A 19,524-nucleotide genomic window follows, 5' to 3' on the forward strand; every position below is an offset into this window, starting at 1 on the left:
AAGGTGTTCCAAGAAATACTGGATGTGATTCATGTCTCCCCTTCAACCTGACTCACTAGCAGGGAAAAGACATTTTACAACACAAGAATGAAACCAAGACGCCAGTACAATTTGCTGTTACCTCAGTCTAACTATAAGCAAAAGTCTGTGTGGTTTCAAAGTTTTACTGAGCAAATGGGGGAAAAAAATCCCTGAGGAGATACAAAGTAACTGGACATCATTTCTGGCAAGCAAAAATCAGCAGCCTTGGAAAGTGTTATTACTATGTTTGCCCTTTGAATACAATCTTCCTTAAGTACCCACAGTTTGAGATAATAGGCTTGATAATGGACTTATCAATGTGATTACTCTTGCTCATCCATGTTGCAGTAGGAATCAATCATCCAAGAACAGAGAATAGAACTAAGATGACCTAGAGCACAGACCACCTTAGGAGAAAAAAAGCCCAGAAGAATAAAACTTACTCAGAGTAGTAAAATGAAGTGAGACGCGATGAATGATAAAAAAGTAAAAATAAGAAAACCTAAAGGAAAAACCACATGTGAAGCCAAAAGATAATAATCACATAATAACAAATATGCGCTGAATACAAGTATAAATAAATCAGAAAAAAGTTTAGAATTGAGCAGAATTTTAAGTCCAACCTACCAGCTAGAAGAGTGAGAAAAAACACCTTTGGGTATTCAGACCACGCAGATCTTTCGTGACCTTGTCAGCACCAATATCAGAATTATTTTAATACATTGTCTTTCTCACTTAGGTTAAAGTAACTTACGACAAAGCACATAGGAGAGATGTGACCTGTCACCTGTGTTTTTTCTTCACAGCTGAACAATTTCTAACACTGTTGTTAAAAAGGTACATAAGTAATGCAAGTTATCTTTGGATGGGAATTTTAAAGTAAAATCTCCAGTCAAGCACAACAGGATATTTGCTTTGTTAATGCTAGAAATTTACACTCTATGTACACGGTATTACTTCAGTCAAGAGTATTTTGTATTTTAGTATCACTGGTTTGCATGAGCTACCGTAAAAGTCTGTACATGAATAATAAACAAGATAAACAGTACTAATTTATTTTTTGTGAATAGGTGAGAACAATATTTCTGATGCAAATATCTGATCTGAAGCAAAAAATTTCTTAGCTAGTTATCTTAGTTTTCATATTACAAGCATAAGAAGATACAGGAATACATGGAAAATGTTTTTATAGACAACAAAAAAACTGTACAGTATTAGAGGTTCAAATGAAATGCATGCCATCCATCAAAAGGCTTTTTAAAAGGCCAGAAAAAGCTGGAATGGTTAAGCTACAGAGAAAGAAGGCTGTAAGAAAATAGCATTCTTCAAGAAATCTATTCAAAGAAGGAAAGCAGAAAAATATGTCAACTAAGGCTTGTTAGTTTTTAAAACAGAAGGAAGCAGGCCAAAAGAGTCTGAGGAATACTTGCATAAAAACATAAAAGGCAGTAATAAATTATTTTACAAACAAATCAGGAGCAGTAAGCCTGTTAAAGTATCTCTGCAGAGCTAATAGAAGATGAAAGGATAAAAAGAGCTCTTGGAACATGAGACCACCAAATTTTGCTGATAGCTTTAAATAATTCAAGGTTGTATAAACAGCAAACATGAACAAATGCTAATACGGTGACTGAGAGATAAAACAGTAAGTGAAATTCGTATCTAAGACTGCAAATTTTGTCTAAATCATGATCCCTACCATCCAGGCTTAGCCAAGAAAGAACCCCTATAAAACTGCGCTGCTCTTATACTTGTCCTTCAGCATGTAGTATTCAACTCTGTTAGAACAGTGAGTTTGATGAACTTTTGGTCTAACCCAGTACAGATGCTCCTGAGTCTCAGAAAATTATTCATTTGTGACACAGAAGAACATTATTAATGTAAACTAAATTTAAAAGGTACAGAATTTCCAAGTGGATTTTGTTAACATCTTAAATTATTTTGGATTTTCAATGCTCTAAATAAAGTTCAAGTTATTGAAGTTTACTGCCAAATTGTTTCCTATTCCACAAACCAGCAGAACCTATGGCTCTATAATATCCTACTAACTAAGAGATGTTCATCTGAGTATTTGAGTAATTCCCATCACAAGTCAGTATTCATAAAGAATTATCTGTGGTAAGTGGAACCTACCTATGTAAATCCTGCACATATTAATATAAGACCAGACACTCAAATTTCTGTGCTTGTTTTGTTACTGCATGACCTCTTAGAAGAAACTTAAGTCATTGAGGGGGAAGAAATATTCCACAGTATAGATTATGATATTTTACTCACTTCTTACTCCGTATTTACTTTGAGTTACTCTTTCAATATTAATAACAAGTTTGAAACTTAGAACTTTGAATTAAAGAGAAAAAAGAACAGAAACCAATCCTAATAACGTGTTGTTTAGACATTACCTTATCTACACTGATGAATCTCGTAAGGATGCTCTAATTGTAATTCTGGATTTTTTTACTGCTACTTAACTAGCGAGTGAACTAAATAATTAAAAAAAAAAAAAAAAATCCCGCAAACAAAACAAAACAAACAAACAAAAAAAAACCTCAACACAAACCACCCTGTCAGTCTTACAGTTATGGATTTCACACACACACCGAAGTTACGATGCACTGATACAGAAAAAGATAAGTTCAAAGAGGAATGTCTGTTCCCAGTTTAGCGGAAGATAGGTTACAGCATACAATGCTGTTCTACATTCTCTAATTATCCCATGTTTCAGTTCAGTCATTTAGGTAGCACATAAATGTAAGACATAGGTGGTTACAGGAATCAAGCCTTTGGCTCCTTCTGGAAGAGTGGAGGGTTTTTTTCCCCCTAGGTTTCCAAGGTCTACAAATGTTAAAATAAGAATTCCAAGGCATATTCTGCTAAGACTTCCAGAGCCATAGAGAGTAGATTAATTGAGCTCATTTACAGCTGATTATTTTCATTAGAGATTGTTAGAGTACTTACAAAAGAGTGTAAAAAGTTTTTAAAACAAAGTTTATCATTCACAGCAAGTGAAAAATAAGTAGATATGTTAAATACTTAAAAGAAGCAAAAAAAAAAAGGCCATAAAAAGTAAACATACCATACAGTTAATATTGCAAAAAATTGTGTATAAAAGACTCATTCCTTCATTATATTCCTGGAGTTATTTTCAAATTACATTTAGTACGTAAATGAAACATAGCATAGATTACAAAATGTCAAAAAGTCTCAGAGATACTGCTAAAGACTAAGCACTAATTATAGATTTCATTAGCATCAGAAAGATGATAACAGATCTTTTTATATGAAACAGTTACAGTTATGAATTTGACTTTTGTATTCAGTATGATATAGAAAGCCCAATAATACATTGATATTTATTAAATTTCATTCTTCACATAGCTTGTCTCATAATTTGTCAGAAATATTATCCAAAATTGGTAATGAAGGTAACATTCACTTCTCGTTTCATCAGAAATGTTCATGGGAGAGAGTAGTTCTAAAATTACTTTCTTTTCAAGATACTTCATAAACAATATTATTATATCTTTGATAGCTCTTAGACACCGTCCCGTAAACTATTTTGATTTAAATTTGAAATGTAACAAAAAAAGATGTCTCAACATTACAGTGCTAGTTTTCATACCTTCTCCTCCCATTGCTTATTAAGCACAGTGAAAGAGAAACTACGATTTTTCACTTGTCCTTTCATAGTCAGGCAATACTTTGCCCCAACACTTCTCAGAGCACAGGGAAAATTACAATGTTCAACCAGAAAATGAACTTCTCATTACAGCATCCTTTACCTCACATGAGACAACAAATCCAAAAACTGCCAGCTCAGGAATATAAGAAGTTTAATTTTCCAGTTTGGGACTCATCACCGTATTGCAGCAGAACAAAATGGGTTAATCTTCCAATGGAAAAAAAAAAAAAAAGAAGTTAAATTTCTTCTATGCTCAGCACTCTGTTGAAGAGCTTATAATACGTCAAAAAGAAGTGTTTAGAAATGAAGTAAAAAGTTTTTTTCCTTCTACCAACAGATGGTGCTACACTGCCTAACCTGCCCAATACAAAGGACAGTGGTTATTTAAAAATTAAAATTTGAGAAAGTTAAACCCATTCATAATGAAATGTGTAAAGCTTTATTTTCTGTGAGGGTATATCTAACGTAGTTTGTGTTGCCGCACTACATTTTTGCAATCTGTATATAACTTTGGGTTACATTATCACAGGACACCTACAACTTGTGCTATCCATTATCTTCCTATGTTCTGTAAAGACCCATTACTGAGAATCCATGCTACTAGACAGAATGCCCATTGAAAGCATTCCAAAATCTTTTGTTCTAATAAATAAGATCACTGCCATTAAGTATATTGAACAAGAATTCATATAAAAGGATGTTGCAAAAGCCACAGAAAACAAAAATTTGATGTATGAGATCCATAACATAAGCAGCTCTTATTAAAGACTGGAAATTATATGGAGAACAGGGACTCAGTCAAGGGTTACAACTTTCTTTCACACAGTAACTGTTACATGTAAATGTAACTATCACCTACAGAAACAACTAAGACACCAAATACCATTTCCTAATTCTTTCAAGGGCTCTCAAACATTCTCTCTGAGTTACAGGTATTCCTGCCACAACTGATTTGCAGTACTGTTTAGTTACTTCCTCTGACACAAATAACATCTTCTAATATTTAATGCTTAGTACACCAAAGGGGAAAAGGTGCAGAACACACAACATTATCAACCAATGGAACCAATGAATTCAGTTTTCTGCCAAGAAAACAAAAAGCAAAAAGCTACATCCAATTCACTACTGGAACGCTTGCTTAGCCTTGCATCTTATCTCTGTCAAGGCAATACTTGTATTAAGATTCGTTTCTCCGCATGAGCCATGAAGTAAAACATTCAGTTTATTACACACAGCCTATAAATTGATACTGAAAAAGAATTAAAACTGTGAGGAAGTCCGAGTCTTCCGCATGCAAAACCATAACTGAGCAGAAAAGGGCAACAAATTTTACAGCAGCTGGAAATGCTAGATTTAATTACTGAAGAGAAATCATGCAGAGAAGTTAGCTGCCTAGTATGATTTATAACAAATGCAAAGGGAAAGTCATGTGAAATTCTCAGTTAATCAACAGAAATGGCCAATAACAACAATGCCAGCACTTTGCATTTCTATGGATGACTACGGCTTGAACAAATTAAGACCAGAAATTCAAGGCAATCACACCACACAATCTTTAAAAACAGCCACCTAGAGGAGGCAGGTTAGTAAATTACAGCAGCAGTTACATTTTACTGAAAAAAATTACTCCAGTGTCTGTTTTCCTCACAGCCTCAGAATGAAGAATCCTTGTCCATCCATTTTATAACGCTTTCTGAAAATTGTGTTGCAGTGTCCTTTGCTCCTCTAGCACACTTATAAAGTGCAACATTATGAATGGCTCTGCATAGCACCTTTCCCTCCATTTTCCTATTCCTTCATGTAAATATTCCAGGCAAAGAAAACCCCATGCTGCTGGAAGGATACCAATCAAAAATACTTTACACAAGCACTGAGATATGCCATTACAGATTTTGGTCAAAATCCAATAGTGCCATGAGAAAGTAAACAAAACCTTCACTACAAAGATGAAACACTGTAATGCTTGAACAATGCAGGTCTAAAACATTCGCAGGTTTACATATTTAGAATTCTATAAATATGTATGTTCACACATAAATATATGAGGAGATTTATATAAGACAGGAGGCATATCCATGGAAATGGGCACTCCTGTAATAAATTATAAAATAAAGACAATTAGAGCAGAAAATTCCCTCCCCCTCCTCACACCAAATCCAATTATTCTCATAGGCCCAACTCCACAGTAGTCTGCACACAATCTAAGGCACAGTGCGAATCGCCACATTTTTCAAGGTCATTTCTAGAAAGCAGTCTAGGTGGTAGCATGAAACTAGTTGATGGAATTCAGGCATAAAGAGGTTCTTCTTTGGGATTTTCAGCTCTACCAAACATTTTGTTTTTTAAAAATGCCTAAGAGACCCATATATATCAATCCCAGGGACACTGGGCAAAATTTAAGGTTATAAAGGTTATAAGTTAAGTTACGAATGCTCACATTTCCACATTCACTGTAAAAATGTTTGTTTCACTGCCACCTCACTAGAGAAATAAGTGGAATATTGCTTAATCACATTGTAAAATGGGTAAATATGTCTTGGGTCTCACTGTGACCTCCCTGTACGTCTACATTCACAGAATTACTTACAGAAGTAGCAGTGAAAACACAGGTGAAGAAAGGATCAGAACAAAGCAAAAAATAGGTTAACTTTGTTTATCCAGCCACAGAAAAATCTCACAACTGATCCTTCATCTCCTAAGCAATTCTTCAAGACAGACAGCATAACTGGTTTGCTCATAATTTGTTATTTTACTTATATTAGCTCCTATAAAAAAAAAAAAAAAAAAAAAAAAGAGTGGCCAGGCACCAAATTGGATTTTTTTTTTTGTCTTTTGCAGGCTGCTGAGTTGTAAGGTAGAGTCACTTAGCAGAGGGTGGGAGGCTGCATCTCCCATGAGGGAAGCTGAGCACCTCCAGTCTGAAGAAGCTTCCGAAGCACAGGACTGCAGAGGCAAAGGAGGGCTCTGCAGTGCATAAAGGAGACAGACACTCCAAACACAAAGGAAGAAAAACAGCCAAGCCAGGAGATGCCCTTCTTACCACCAGATACAGAAGTGGATGTGCTGACTTTGCTCTGTTTAAGACACCATATTTGAAGTTTCTGAAATAGGGAGAATTGCCTTAAGACGACATAGTGAGGAGAGAAAAGATTTCTTTTCAAATCCTTTTAATTTAAAGTGCAGACACTCAAGAGTTTTCCACATACCTAAAGTTACTGCACAAAAAGGAACAATACGCAAAAAAACTCAGTCCTGCTTTAGACACCCTTCCTTTGTTTTCGGTTGTCCTACTTCATGGAAAGTGAATAGATACTTTCCTCTCCATGTTCTAATCAATGCAAGGTACCACCACATGGAGATACAGCAAGGAGAGACCCAATCAGCTGTTATGCAGCAAAGGGAGCATGTGCCACATTACTGCTGCTTCTCTGCCTCCTCCTGATTATGAAAGAATTGATAGGTGGACATTTCTCATTCAAGGAAGGAAAATATCTGTTCTGTACTTGCACTGAATTAAGAACCAAACATGAGGGGTACCTTCCCTCTGGACCCTACACAACTTTTAAAATGTCCCATGACAAATTTCTAAAGTGCAGTTGTCCAGCACAGCAGTGCTTTTCCTAGTACTACCTATCTTTCTAGGTTTTTTAAATCCCTCTTACAGTGACCATCCTTAGCCCATTCATAACCAAATACTATGCAATAATATATAATATAGAACTTCAATTTGAAGTTTGTATAGATATTCCATTGCTTCCTCCTGCCTCTATGTGCCCCCAAATACCAGAGTTCAGTTTGAAATTATGAAAAGATATTTTGCCTTTTACTTCAAACTGCCTTTGCTTAAAAAAAAAAGTAAAAAAAATAAAGGTAAAAAAAAAACTTAAAAAAAGTTTAAAAAGTAAAAAAAAATAATAAAAAAAAAAAACAACAAGTAAAACAAACCAAACAAACAAGTGTTCTACAGAAAACTTTATAAGACCAGATTGCTCTGTACCATGCTGCAAACCCGTCCAATATCTGACACATATATTGAAAGGTTCAACTTCTTCATGACTTTTAAAAATGGAAGAATTAAAACCAGGTAGCAGTAAACATACTACCAATCTTTAAAAAGAAATTTGGGTGTTGGATTTTTGCTGGCCCAATATTACCATAGAATATTTCACATGTCACCTGAAACACCAGAAATTCAAGTCTAAATGGAAATGAAAAACGGGTGACAGTTCTTACCTCATTTCTTATCTGAAATCTTATCTCTGAATCTTTATTCCTCAGTCAACCAGACTTCACAGAGTCACTTAACCCTTTATCCCCACAGCTCAGGTGGCAAAGCCTGTGACCGAACCACACAAGTCAGGCTAGACAAAACAATCTTTAGCTCAGGGTTCATCATCTGCTGCTCTGCTTTCTTATAGGTCCTCAAGCTGGAGAATGAACCACACCAAAGGCTGTATCAATTGTTTTGAGAGCCCTTTTTCTCTTTTTTCCTAGCCCTTCCTGTCACATGTCAGTGAGTCATGACATGAGTGTTAGGGCCAAAATTAAGGCATCAAAACCTCAACACCCATTGGTACAAAGGGAATATACCTACCAATTGCAATACACAGCATATCAGCAGCCCAACACGGCAGATATAAATTCCCATTAAACAACGGAATAGGACCAGGCTAGTCAAGTGACAAATCCATTTCCAGGCACAACAGAAGAATGGCAAGTCTTCTATTGTCTGAAGCACCACTTCAAAAGGCTATGAGGAACACTATAGCTAAAAAGTACCATTGTGCTAAAGCAAGACACACACACTTGACAGGGCATGTGAAAACAAGATCATACCATGGATGGATGCAACACAGTACACAGAATTTCTGATTATTGATGCGATATTTGCAAATTCAATGGATGTGACTACTGGTTCCCCCTTGCACAAAAGAAACGTAACATTGACTGAAGCCTGCCACAAACATCAGTAACACTAACTTCATGAGACACCAGGTTTGTTATTTAAGCATTTGCTAGAATCAAGTAGTTGTATATCATCAATTTGCATACCTGCAGCAGTGATGCTAGATATAAGTTTCTCCAACGCAGTAATAAAACCAAACTTGATAAACAGACTGCTGCTATTTTGGTACACTAGTTTCTGTTTAAGTTCAACCTGATGAGTTAAACCCCTTGAGCCATCATACTGAGATAGCACAGATTCAAAACAGCATCAACTTAAAAAAGTATCAGCCAACACTTATCCTAAAGGGTTGTCACAGCAAAACTGAGCTATATTAAAAATGTAAGTTGATGCTCAGCATAAATTTCTTCCAGACATCATAAAAGGTGTCTTGAGACTGAAATAAGGCTAACAGCGAAGTTGCCAGTGAACAACTGTACCCACTGATAGCTCGTACTTACATGACAGAACCCTTTACTTCACATAGATTTCCCACATACACACACACACACACCTTTGCGAACAGTTTGCATCTGAGAATAAAAGTGGGCTGTTCATCTAATCAATAATGCCATGTCATGCACAGAGCTTCTGCATAAATCCAGAGCAAAAGATGTCAAGAATGTCCCACTCCAATGATTATCAGGCAATGAAGTAAAAAGATGCACTTTTCATCTCCACAGGACTGTCGCCAAACCCTTGATGTAATAAATGAAACATGCCTGCTATTTCACCATTGCAAAATGGTACTGTAGGTATCTTACAACATCTCCGTTTGCAGGAGGGGGTAACTAGCTCTAGATGAAGTGCAGATATGTTATTAAACAACGCACAGCTTGAATCCTGAGGCCAACACAGATGACCTTTAGAACATAAGCACTGTCTAAGACAAATATGCTTTCATCTTTGGGGAGTATTTTTTCAAGTAAAGATTTAAGAGTAAAACAATTTAGAAATACGTTAAGCACAAATGTGCCTTCAACCTCTTAATGCTTCATTTTAAAAACAAAACCACAAGTAATATCATATGTCAGAAGAAAGACTAAGTACTCTTTAAGCAGAATACTAGTGAATTTAGTAAGATTTAGCTTCATTTTCATTTAAACAACACAAAAGCACAGGGAAAGGAGATATGTGATATAACCGAGATCCAAAATTGGGGGCAAGACTAAAGAGATTCAGAAAAAAAGCATGTATTTTTATTACCAGTCTATAAAAATAAAGTCCATTATTTCACTTTAGAATCCCTTAAGTGGGATGAAAATACAAAAACATAACCAAAACCACGCTGAGGCATGTAAAACATAAGGAAAATGGTTTTAGAGATGGATTAAGCGAAACAGCAAATGATACAAAGAAAAAAGTTAATTTCTCATTTGCACCTAACAGGCTGTTACCATTTATCTTCAGTAAGGGTTTATTTTCCAGAGTTATGTCTTGACTGTGACACCAAGGAGCTTTAACACATATAGGGATATTTGCTTCATGGGAAAGTGCAGCATTGGCATGACAAAATTCCTTCCCCTATACAAACTATGTATGCAGATTCTGGTAAGTTCTGAGCTGCTCTGCACAGCTTAGTTTTCCATCAAAGTTAGTGGCAAACTGTTGAAACATCCTATGAATGCAAAGTACTTTTCAGGATGGAACCTCCTGCACCTGAAAAGCCCGTATCATACACTGGAATCCTCAAACACAGTGGGCTTGTTACGTTTTGGTGTTTTGGTTGTTTTTACTGTTTAATTTCTTACCTCAAATTCAGCATGACGGTTAATATCCTCCGCTCTCTGTCTGCTCAAGATAAATTCTGCTTCATTAGCCACTCTTACCAAATGGTCCTTCATGGTTTGACTCAGTAACCTGAGGACAGAGAATATGTAAGAACTGCCTTGAATGAATGAAGTGCTAAAATAAAGAATTGTAAATACAGGATATATTTACAAATATTTTGAGTTCTGTTCCAGAACTGACTATTGTTTAAAGAAAATGGTATAAATAAGGTTTAAAGATAATTTTCTGGCAACTAGTAAAATTGTATTTCAATAGCAAAACAAACTAAGTGTTAACCAAAATGTAAACACTCTAGACAGACATTTTACCTGAAATATAGATATCTAAGAAAATCTTTCATACACAAGCAACACAATATAAAGAAAAGCATGCAGTTTATGTATATAAACATCCACAGCGAAAGCCCTAATGTAACTGATATAAAGTTTAAATAAAAAAAGTGAATTGCACTGCAGTATAGTTTTTTCTCAAAATGTAAGAATCAAAATTTTATGGTAAGTATACATTTAAGTAATATTTTCAGGATTATAAAACAACCTCAGTCTCACAAATGAAATGCTAAGATATACATTGTTCCAGGTTATACACAGAATAAAGCTATAATTCAATCTGAGATTTCTGAGGCCTTCATAAACCCTGAGTTTATGAATGGCAGCAGAGGTGACAGATTGAATTACAACCCAATTATTCTGTGAGTTCTCATATTGTTACAAAAACCATTTCCTTTTTAATTAGTTATACTGGGATTCATAAAGTTAAAACTGGCTATACGTGAGCAACACTGTTTTAGAAGACGCGCATTTCCACAGCAGTACTCAAAGATACACCAGATAAATCCACCACATGCTCCACGGGTTAGTTTTTCAAAATATTTGTTATTAAACTGCTCGTTGTTGGCTTTGTGTGTTTGGGTGGGGTTTTTTTAAGATTTTCAGTTGCTAACACAAAAAATTGTTACAGAACATAAAAATCACTTGTTTGCATTGCACATATAAGCTAAAGTACATTTCAACATGTTCAACAAGGCTATATCACGCAGGAAGCCTTCTAATGTAACTTTAATTTTATCCCCTAGAACTTACTTATCTAACCTAAGACTCCACCCGTCTCTGTCTGTATGTTTAATAGTAAGATCATCAATGCCCTGTTCCTAATTTTCCATTTGAGGCAAACAAAATGTTTTAAAGAAATTCGTTAAGTGTAGCTTGCTGCCTACAATAGAAACAACTGTTTTCAGATGAGTAGACCACTGCTGAGACAAAGACAAGAATCTGACTCTTGAAGAAGTACTATTACAACTCCAAACTACAAACCACACATTTTGTACATATGTGAGTGGCTACAAACTGTAACAACTAGATCAGGTAACTTTAGAAGAAAGCATTTGTTTCTCATGATGATAAAAATTATGTTTAGAAAAATCTCATTTTCCTCACTTAGATAATAATACACCTCATGGATTTAAAGGATCGTAATGGTCCTTTCTGGTACCTGCTCTGGCCTCCTACACAGAAGTGATCATGCATGTTTTCCCCAAAATAATTTCATTTCCTCCATCAAGTCTGTACCTTCTGTTTGAGCTACAGCATAGCTTTCGGAAATATGCCCCAACTTCAGGGTTTTTTATTTTATTCTGTTAAGATTTGGTGATATTTTACACCATATTCCCTATAAAGAAGCTTTATAGTAAGGTAACTTAGGTAATTAGTGTCAGTTAAAAACAAAACAAAATAAAAATAAAACAAACAAAAAAACCTCAAAACCAACCACAACTATTTCTTGTCCGCTTTTATCCTGATTTTTATTCCAGTAACTAGATCACATTAGTTCTTCTTCTGTTAAATAAAAAGTCTATCCAAAACATGTCTTCATAAATACTTTTTCTCACAGCAAAAGAACAGCTCCTCATTTTCTTGACTATAACTAACTGTATTTCTTTTTGAAAGTATGCACACCCAAGCTGAAAGAAAAACTAAAGTCTAATAATTTCCTTCTTGTCTATGCATCAAAATCTCTGTATGCAGATCCAAGGGCCCTGTTTGCTTTATACTATTATCTCACACACCTGATTATTTTTTCAGTATTATTAAATGCCAAAATGCTGTTCAATATGGCGACTTGCACTCCTCGTTCTTTGAGAAATTCCCTTCTGGTTTGGCTTTATTTCTAACAAGTTATTAAATTTAATTTTTTGCTGATCTTTAACATGAGAAGAGTGTGGATGGAGCTTGGATGAACACATGGTGTAGAAGTTAGACATAATACCTAAGGGGATAAAGACTCTGGATATCAGGGCTACTCTTCTGCTTTCAGTGCACACTAGATTCAAAGTCTCAGACAGACTTTTCTTCCTTTGGCTAAGCACTTTCTGGACTAAAAATATTTAAAAACATGTGATGAACTTTGAAAAGATGAACACCCTAGTAAAAACAAGGAAGGCAATGGATCTCATGCTGGATGTTAAATATATACTTGCATACTTTGCCGGGTCAGAAATGAAGTGCTAAACCATTGAGCGGAGGAGTTCCAGCCAAATACATGATAGATCCTGAATTTTAGGGTTATGCTGGAAAGAAACTATAAGGCACAAAGTAAGAAATCTTATTTTGGTTTCTGGCTGCTGACTGCTTAGATGATGAAGTAAAGAGTCAAGTTTTTCCTTACAATGAACAAAAAGGAGAAGGTACAAAAGAAAAGGGAAAAAATAGCACAGAAAAATATGTGCAAGCAAAGGAAATGAGAGATGGTTAAGTTCTGGGTTAGTACTACTGATGTCCACCAATTGTCAATTTTAGCCAAAATACAGAAAAAGCTTTACCGGTGACATTTACAACAGTTGTTTAGGCAGAAATCTCTCATAAAGTACTACAGGGAGAGATTACGTATGTTCCCGATGCTACAACAGAGAACTCTGAGACAGGAAAGCTTACCTTTCTTGGCTACCTGCACTCCTCATAAACCAAGCATATAAGAGACTTTCTTACTCCAAAAGGAGGTACGCTCTACATGGACACACGCTGTATTTTATGGAACCTGACTGCTCAATGTGCTAAGTGTTGGAATTACTGTTGCGAGGAAATTTTAGAATTGCTTTGTGGAACTTTACAGATATGCTATTCAATCATCAAAAAATACACACAAGTCCATAAGGTCTTAAAGCCTTAAGTCTGAATACATTTAAACCCTTAAAATAGGAGAGAAAAGGGAAAAACAAACAAACAAGCAAACAAAAAAAAACACCAAAAAAACCCCCACCCTAAAAATTATGCAGACTCACCAAAATGCCCACTTGGCCATCCAATAGCATAAAACTTGACAGCACTCCAAAAGGACATCTAGGAGGGAACACACCCATACCAATACAATCTTTTCTACCTAGGATAGTCACTTAGGGCATATGAGGGCTTAGTGAAAACTGACCTGAGGTTGTACTCACATTCTGAGAGACACTGCATGGTAGTACACCATATGATTTCTGAAAACTTTCTATGAGATAGCAATAGTGCAGTACAAGTATATGCACAGGGTGCAGTATAATACCTTCACGTTACTCTTCTATTAACTTAGTTTTGAGAGCAGATGCTACTAAAAACTTTCTACACAAAAAATAAAAAAAAAAAAAAAAAAAAGGAATTCCCGGGCACTCAAGTGTTTCATGATTTTGCTTTTTCAATGACTCAACAATGCTCTCACAAGCAAAACCTACCTTTGTCACACACATACCCTCTAAAGTTATTAGTGTCTCCAATAATAATGATTAACAATTAATGTAAGCTTTTTAGACTTAGTCCTCCCCAAAATGCTTCTGTTTGCTCATTAAGTTGTAGCAAAGATGTTTCCAGTTACACAGAAATGATGCAATTTTAATCCATGCACAGATGATCAAGCAACTCAGTGAAATAAAAAACTGGTTTAAAAATGGCTGTGCATGTCACACCATACCTCAGTGTGCTCACACAAAAGTCATACAGTGTCAAGAACCCCACCTCAAGTCACGTATCAATTTCTGAAACACATAAAGGCTATGACTTCTAGTTTTCAGCATATTTTAAACGCTGTTTAAAGTCTAGCCTAACAACTTTCTGTAGTTCAAATTCAGACATCAACAAAGCTGCTTCTGCTACGAGACCAAAACAGTAACATAAAAACTCAGAAACTGAATTACCAACAATCCCTTTTACAAAACACTTTTACACTTGAGCAGAATGGGTTGCTAAAAATAAGCAGCAAGAAAATGTGGAAAATACTTTTTTTCTCTTACAAATCAAAACTTAGGGCCAGGTTCTATGTCATCAGAATCTCAGGACAAGGAGGCTGCAATAAGGGGACTGGTAGTAATCAATTCTACTTTGGCTGTGAGTACCTCTATCATTTTTATTCTGAGCCTTTTTTGGTCAATTATGCATAAAGCATAAGTCTGTCAGTTACCATCCATTTTTTCATTAATAGCTGTATTTTTCTAACTATTTTCCATCACAGTACTTGCTCCTATGGCAACACATTCTCTAGAATTCATTCCTTCAGAGTGACCACACTCTATTACAAGTGAAAGACAACTGAATGGGGCAGCCTACATCTGCCCCCTATTTTCCATTAGGAAACTGTGCAAGTAATTGCCCAACTAGTCTGATTGCCAACTATTTTAATATTAAAAAATATTTGCATCTATGGCCAGTAAAAAGTAATACACACAATTAACAAAAAGGAACAGCAGGTGACGTATGTTGAAATTTTCTTATTACAGTTCCTTCTAAAAATATGCTATAGAAATACAGACAATTACAGCATTCCAGATTTTATACTACTGGATGTTATGGATTTGGAGAATAATACCATTTACATGCGGTTATTTCTGGAGAGGTTTGGAGCTTTTTTCGTTGGTTAGTGGGATTTTTGCTTGCTAAGTATTCAGATTTGCACGTTGTCTGCCTTCCTTGTTCTCCCCATGACTTTTGAATTCATTAAATAATTCCAACAATTTTTTTTTTTAATAAAAGGCTAGAGTTTCTCAAAAGTATTAGGTATAAAATTTGTATTAAATCAACAGAGGACAAAAAGCCTTGCAAGCATCCTTAAAAAAAACAAAACCAAACCAAACCAGCTCTTTTCAACTGTACTGAAAGTCATAACAGAAAATCCAATATAGGAGGAAAATCCTCTGATATTGCAGGAGAATTTTGATTAGATTTCATTCCTCATTAGACAACAAAGAATCTAGGAGGGAGAGAAAGATACAAAAAACATTAGTTCTGCTTCTCCTGGATATACTTGTGAATCCTTAAGTTTTACTTGGGCTTTTTTGGTTAAGGATTTGAAAGGGCAAAGGCAAAAGAGAGGAAATCATACATGTATCCTGCTAGTTTAGTTAGGTTATCTTTCAGCCAAACTTTGGGTGACAGTTTTTTAAAGCAACTGCTTTCCAGATTTTGAATACTCATTTGCAGATGTATAAAAATGTACGTGTAGAACACAGTACTTCGTTCTTTAAATGACCAAGAAGACTATACCTGTGAAAATTAAAATTAAGCATCTTTAAGAGTCTCTTCAACTGAAAATAAGAAAGAATAATTGCTGCAGCATGCTTAGGAGACTGATCCCTCAACCCGTGCCATGCCAAACCCATTATCACCCCAAAGGGGATAATAACTGTCACGCCTAGTCTCAAGCTCGAGTACGTTTGTTAGTGCACTGACTGATACAGAAAACAAGGTCTAGCATAAAAGATGCTTCACACTAAAGTGTGCTAATGAATCAAAGTGACAGGAGAGAGTTTTAACCTTCACAGAGCAAAGGAGCTGTTTGCTAACTAGTCAAGTAGAGGAAATAAGAGTATAACAAAAGAGACATTTGTACACACAAGGAAGTAAAACAAAGCTTCTGTTTTTTTTTTCAGTTCAGAAATAACAGCTTGTCCATCTTTTGCATAAAGAGGAAACATAATTAGTTCCAGGGTGAAAAAAAAATGGAATCTGTCTGGACACCTTGGAATTCTTCAAAGGAGAGGACCAGCCATGACCGTGAACCAGATCACACCTAAAGAATGGCTCCAGTGAACAAATTCCCTCACCAGAAAGCTCGAGCAGGTCAAGGCTCCAGAACAACATTCACTCTAAAGGGAGGACCCAAAGGTGAAAGGTAAACACAAAGACTGAAATTGAGACTGACAGAAGTTCAGTGGGCTAAGGAAAATGTTTTGCAATCTATACTTCTGCTGCACAGATGGCTCCGTACATAAGAGAAGCAGTGAGTACACGCACCTTTTTAACAAGGTTTCAAAGAGCACTAATAGTGTTCCCAGACATTACAATAATAGTGAACAATACTCATTCATTTTTGTTAAAAACAGATTAATATTCAATGTAGCAATGTAATAAAATTGACATTTCTTTTCATGCACAGAAAGAGGTTATTTCCCAATAGCTGCTGCTTTAGCTTTCTGTTTACATTCTGTACCTTCCTGTGTTTCTATACGGCTTTTTTTGTTTTTATCTTTGGGGTTAGTTTCATTGCTGTTTTTTTTCTTCAGGGGTGGTGGTGGGCTTTGTTTCTTTGTTTTCACTATACTTGTAACCCAGCCTTCCAAAACTTCAGCTGTTTTTTCAGTTTAGGTAGGCTTGTGGTTCTGTATTTTCACATACACATTTTCACATTCTCTCTTATTTAGAGCGGTTTTTTTCAGTTCAAGATTCAAAATTTCACTGGACACAAACAAATCAATTCTGCTCTATATGTGCAGTGGACCCAAAATCATCTAGAAAGCCTGGAAGCAACTGTATGTGTAACACATTAGTTACTTGGGGACATGATGAAATTCAGAACATTCTGAATGCAGCACACACATTGTAGATCTTATGAGTCCCAGAGGCAAACTTTCTGTACATATTTCTGTCCAGGGAATCCTAGCCAAAACACAGCAAGCCTAAACGTAAAACTTTTAACCGCTGTGAGAGAGAGAGGTACATTCATACCTTTCAAATAAAAGTAAAAAATACATTTGAAAGCAAGTATAAGGAGATTTAGATCTCTTTTTCTAGATCTCTTTGTGAAAGATTTTTCAGTCATCTTATTTGCCTGATAAACAGTAGAACGCACTTTAAGCTGGAATATCTCCTGGGATGGTTAGGAAAAAAACCCTTAGTAATAAACTCGGGGAATAAAACCCTGGTTTACAAGGGTTATAGGATGACCAAGACTTTCTCCACCAAGGCAGCAGACAACAGAAATTCTATGATTCCAGAAATTCTAGGTAGTTCTTCCAGTCCTTGATTTTATTTTATTTATCTTAACACTCCACATGTCATGGTACCCCCACAGACATCCTTCCTGACTTGCTGAAATCAGTTTTGTCCTTTGTACTACTACCTTGTCTTCTTTTCTTGCGTACTTACAGAAACAATTTATAAATTCAAGTTTATTATAAAATTATGCAGTTTACATCTAAATCATTATCATCCAGCCATTTTCAAGTTTTAATGAAAACATTTCAGCTTTTGAAGTTAAGATTATAATGTTATGGCAAAAAATACTGAATATACAACAGCAAACAGTAAAATACAAGGCCTGAAATATTTTAGTGTAAGTGTTAGTGTATGTGCAACCTGCATAAAGAGAAGAAAAGAGCAGTTCTGGAATATAAGTACATGTCATAAGGGATAATAGTTTCATTTTAGCGAATGCTGAAAAGCCACAAAGCACTGCAATGACCAGTTCAGCAATAACTTTAAAGTCTCCTATGAACAGCAATGGAGGGAAATAGAAACAGATAAAAGGAGCCATTTTTAAGAAATTAATCTCCTCTCCCCCATAATGAAAGTTGTGTTCCCAGTTTTTCTAAAAAACAACTCTGCTATGAGCCAGAAACGAAATGAAGTAACAATTACTTAGATATTTTCTGCTAACCAAAACCACACTTCTCAGTCTTCAAGGGATCATTTGTCCCTGAGACAACCACTCTGCTAAGGCTAGACTATAAGTTATTGATGTTGTTTATGGAGGTGGGGGAGTGATTCCATCTGTCTGTGATGGGCATTGCAGATTTTTAAGAAGAAAATAGGCAATTCCAAACAGTTTACTGATAGAATGCTCTCTGAAAGCTTGACCTGAACAAGCTGAATAACTGCTAGGCAACTGCTACTTACAACTCAGTCTCAGAAACTGATTTGTTCATGATAATCATCTTACACAGATGAACCATACATTGTCATTTACATGTGTGTGGGATCTCTATGTTATCTATGCTAATAAAACATTAATCAAGAGGCAAATTTATAGCAGGCACTTTGTAAGTAAGGTCAGGACAGGTCAGCCTCACATAATAGGAAACAACTACAGGCTAGATCTTAACACTGTAACTGAACACCCTTGTTACTTTACCTTGGCCCTTGGGATCAAGACTAGTAGCAAAATGTTTTTTCTCCCTCAAAATAGTGCTTCCCTCACCATAAAATGAAATATGACCACTAAAATGGTCATTATTTTTACCCATCTTGAGAACATTCACACATTTTGAAATAAAAAAATCTGAAATAGCCATTTTCCCCTACACCTACAATGGTAAAAAAAAAAAAACATAAATAAAAAAAAAAAAAAAAACAAAAAACAAAAAAAAACAAAACCACAAACCAAAACTTATGTAGCATTTTAATTTATGTGATAAATTATTTTGATTTTAACTCAGCTATCCTAATCCCCTAAAATTTATTTTCTATTGGGATTCTTACTAGGTTAAGTTACTCAGTAACAGAACTTAGGTTTAGATAAATGGCATTTCTTATAATATTCCTTAGCTAATGCATTAAGACATCTCAAAAATAAAAGTCTTTAGAAAAGGTAAATATTGCTCTTAGTGTGCCTCAACAATCAATTCCTAATGAAGAAAATATTGATGGTTCTGAATAGTCACTACAAGGCAAAGAGCATGGCCTCATCACCTGCTCTGTCATTTTCTATACATTCCAGTAATATACATATATAGTTACGGACAGAACATTAAACTAATTGGTAATATCAACAGATTTTTTTTTTTTTTCCTTAAAGGGACTCCCTTTCTATTTTGAAGTAGATAGGAAATAAATGAGCAAACAGG

General features: G+C 35.4%; 1 protein-coding gene across 3 annotated transcripts in view; it reads right to left on the reverse strand.

Moving 5' to 3' along the window:
- LRBA (LPS responsive beige-like anchor protein) overlaps positions 1-19,524 on the reverse strand; it is a 401,889-nt gene that overhangs the window by 255,159 nt on the left and 127,206 nt on the right. For all 3 annotated transcript variants that reach the window (XM_065688455.1, XM_065688463.1, XM_065688444.1), the window contains exon 36: positions 10,400-10,508. In XM_065688455.1, coding sequence (XP_065544527.1) covers positions 10,400-10,508 — 109 coding nt within the window. The remainder of the gene's footprint in view (positions 1-10,399; positions 10,509-19,524) is intronic.

Source organism: Lathamus discolor, chromosome 1 (assembly GCF_037157495.1).
Source record: "Lathamus discolor isolate bLatDis1 chromosome 1, bLatDis1.hap1, whole genome shotgun sequence".
Classification (NCBI taxonomy): Eukaryota; Metazoa; Chordata; class Aves; order Psittaciformes; family Psittacidae; genus Lathamus; species Lathamus discolor.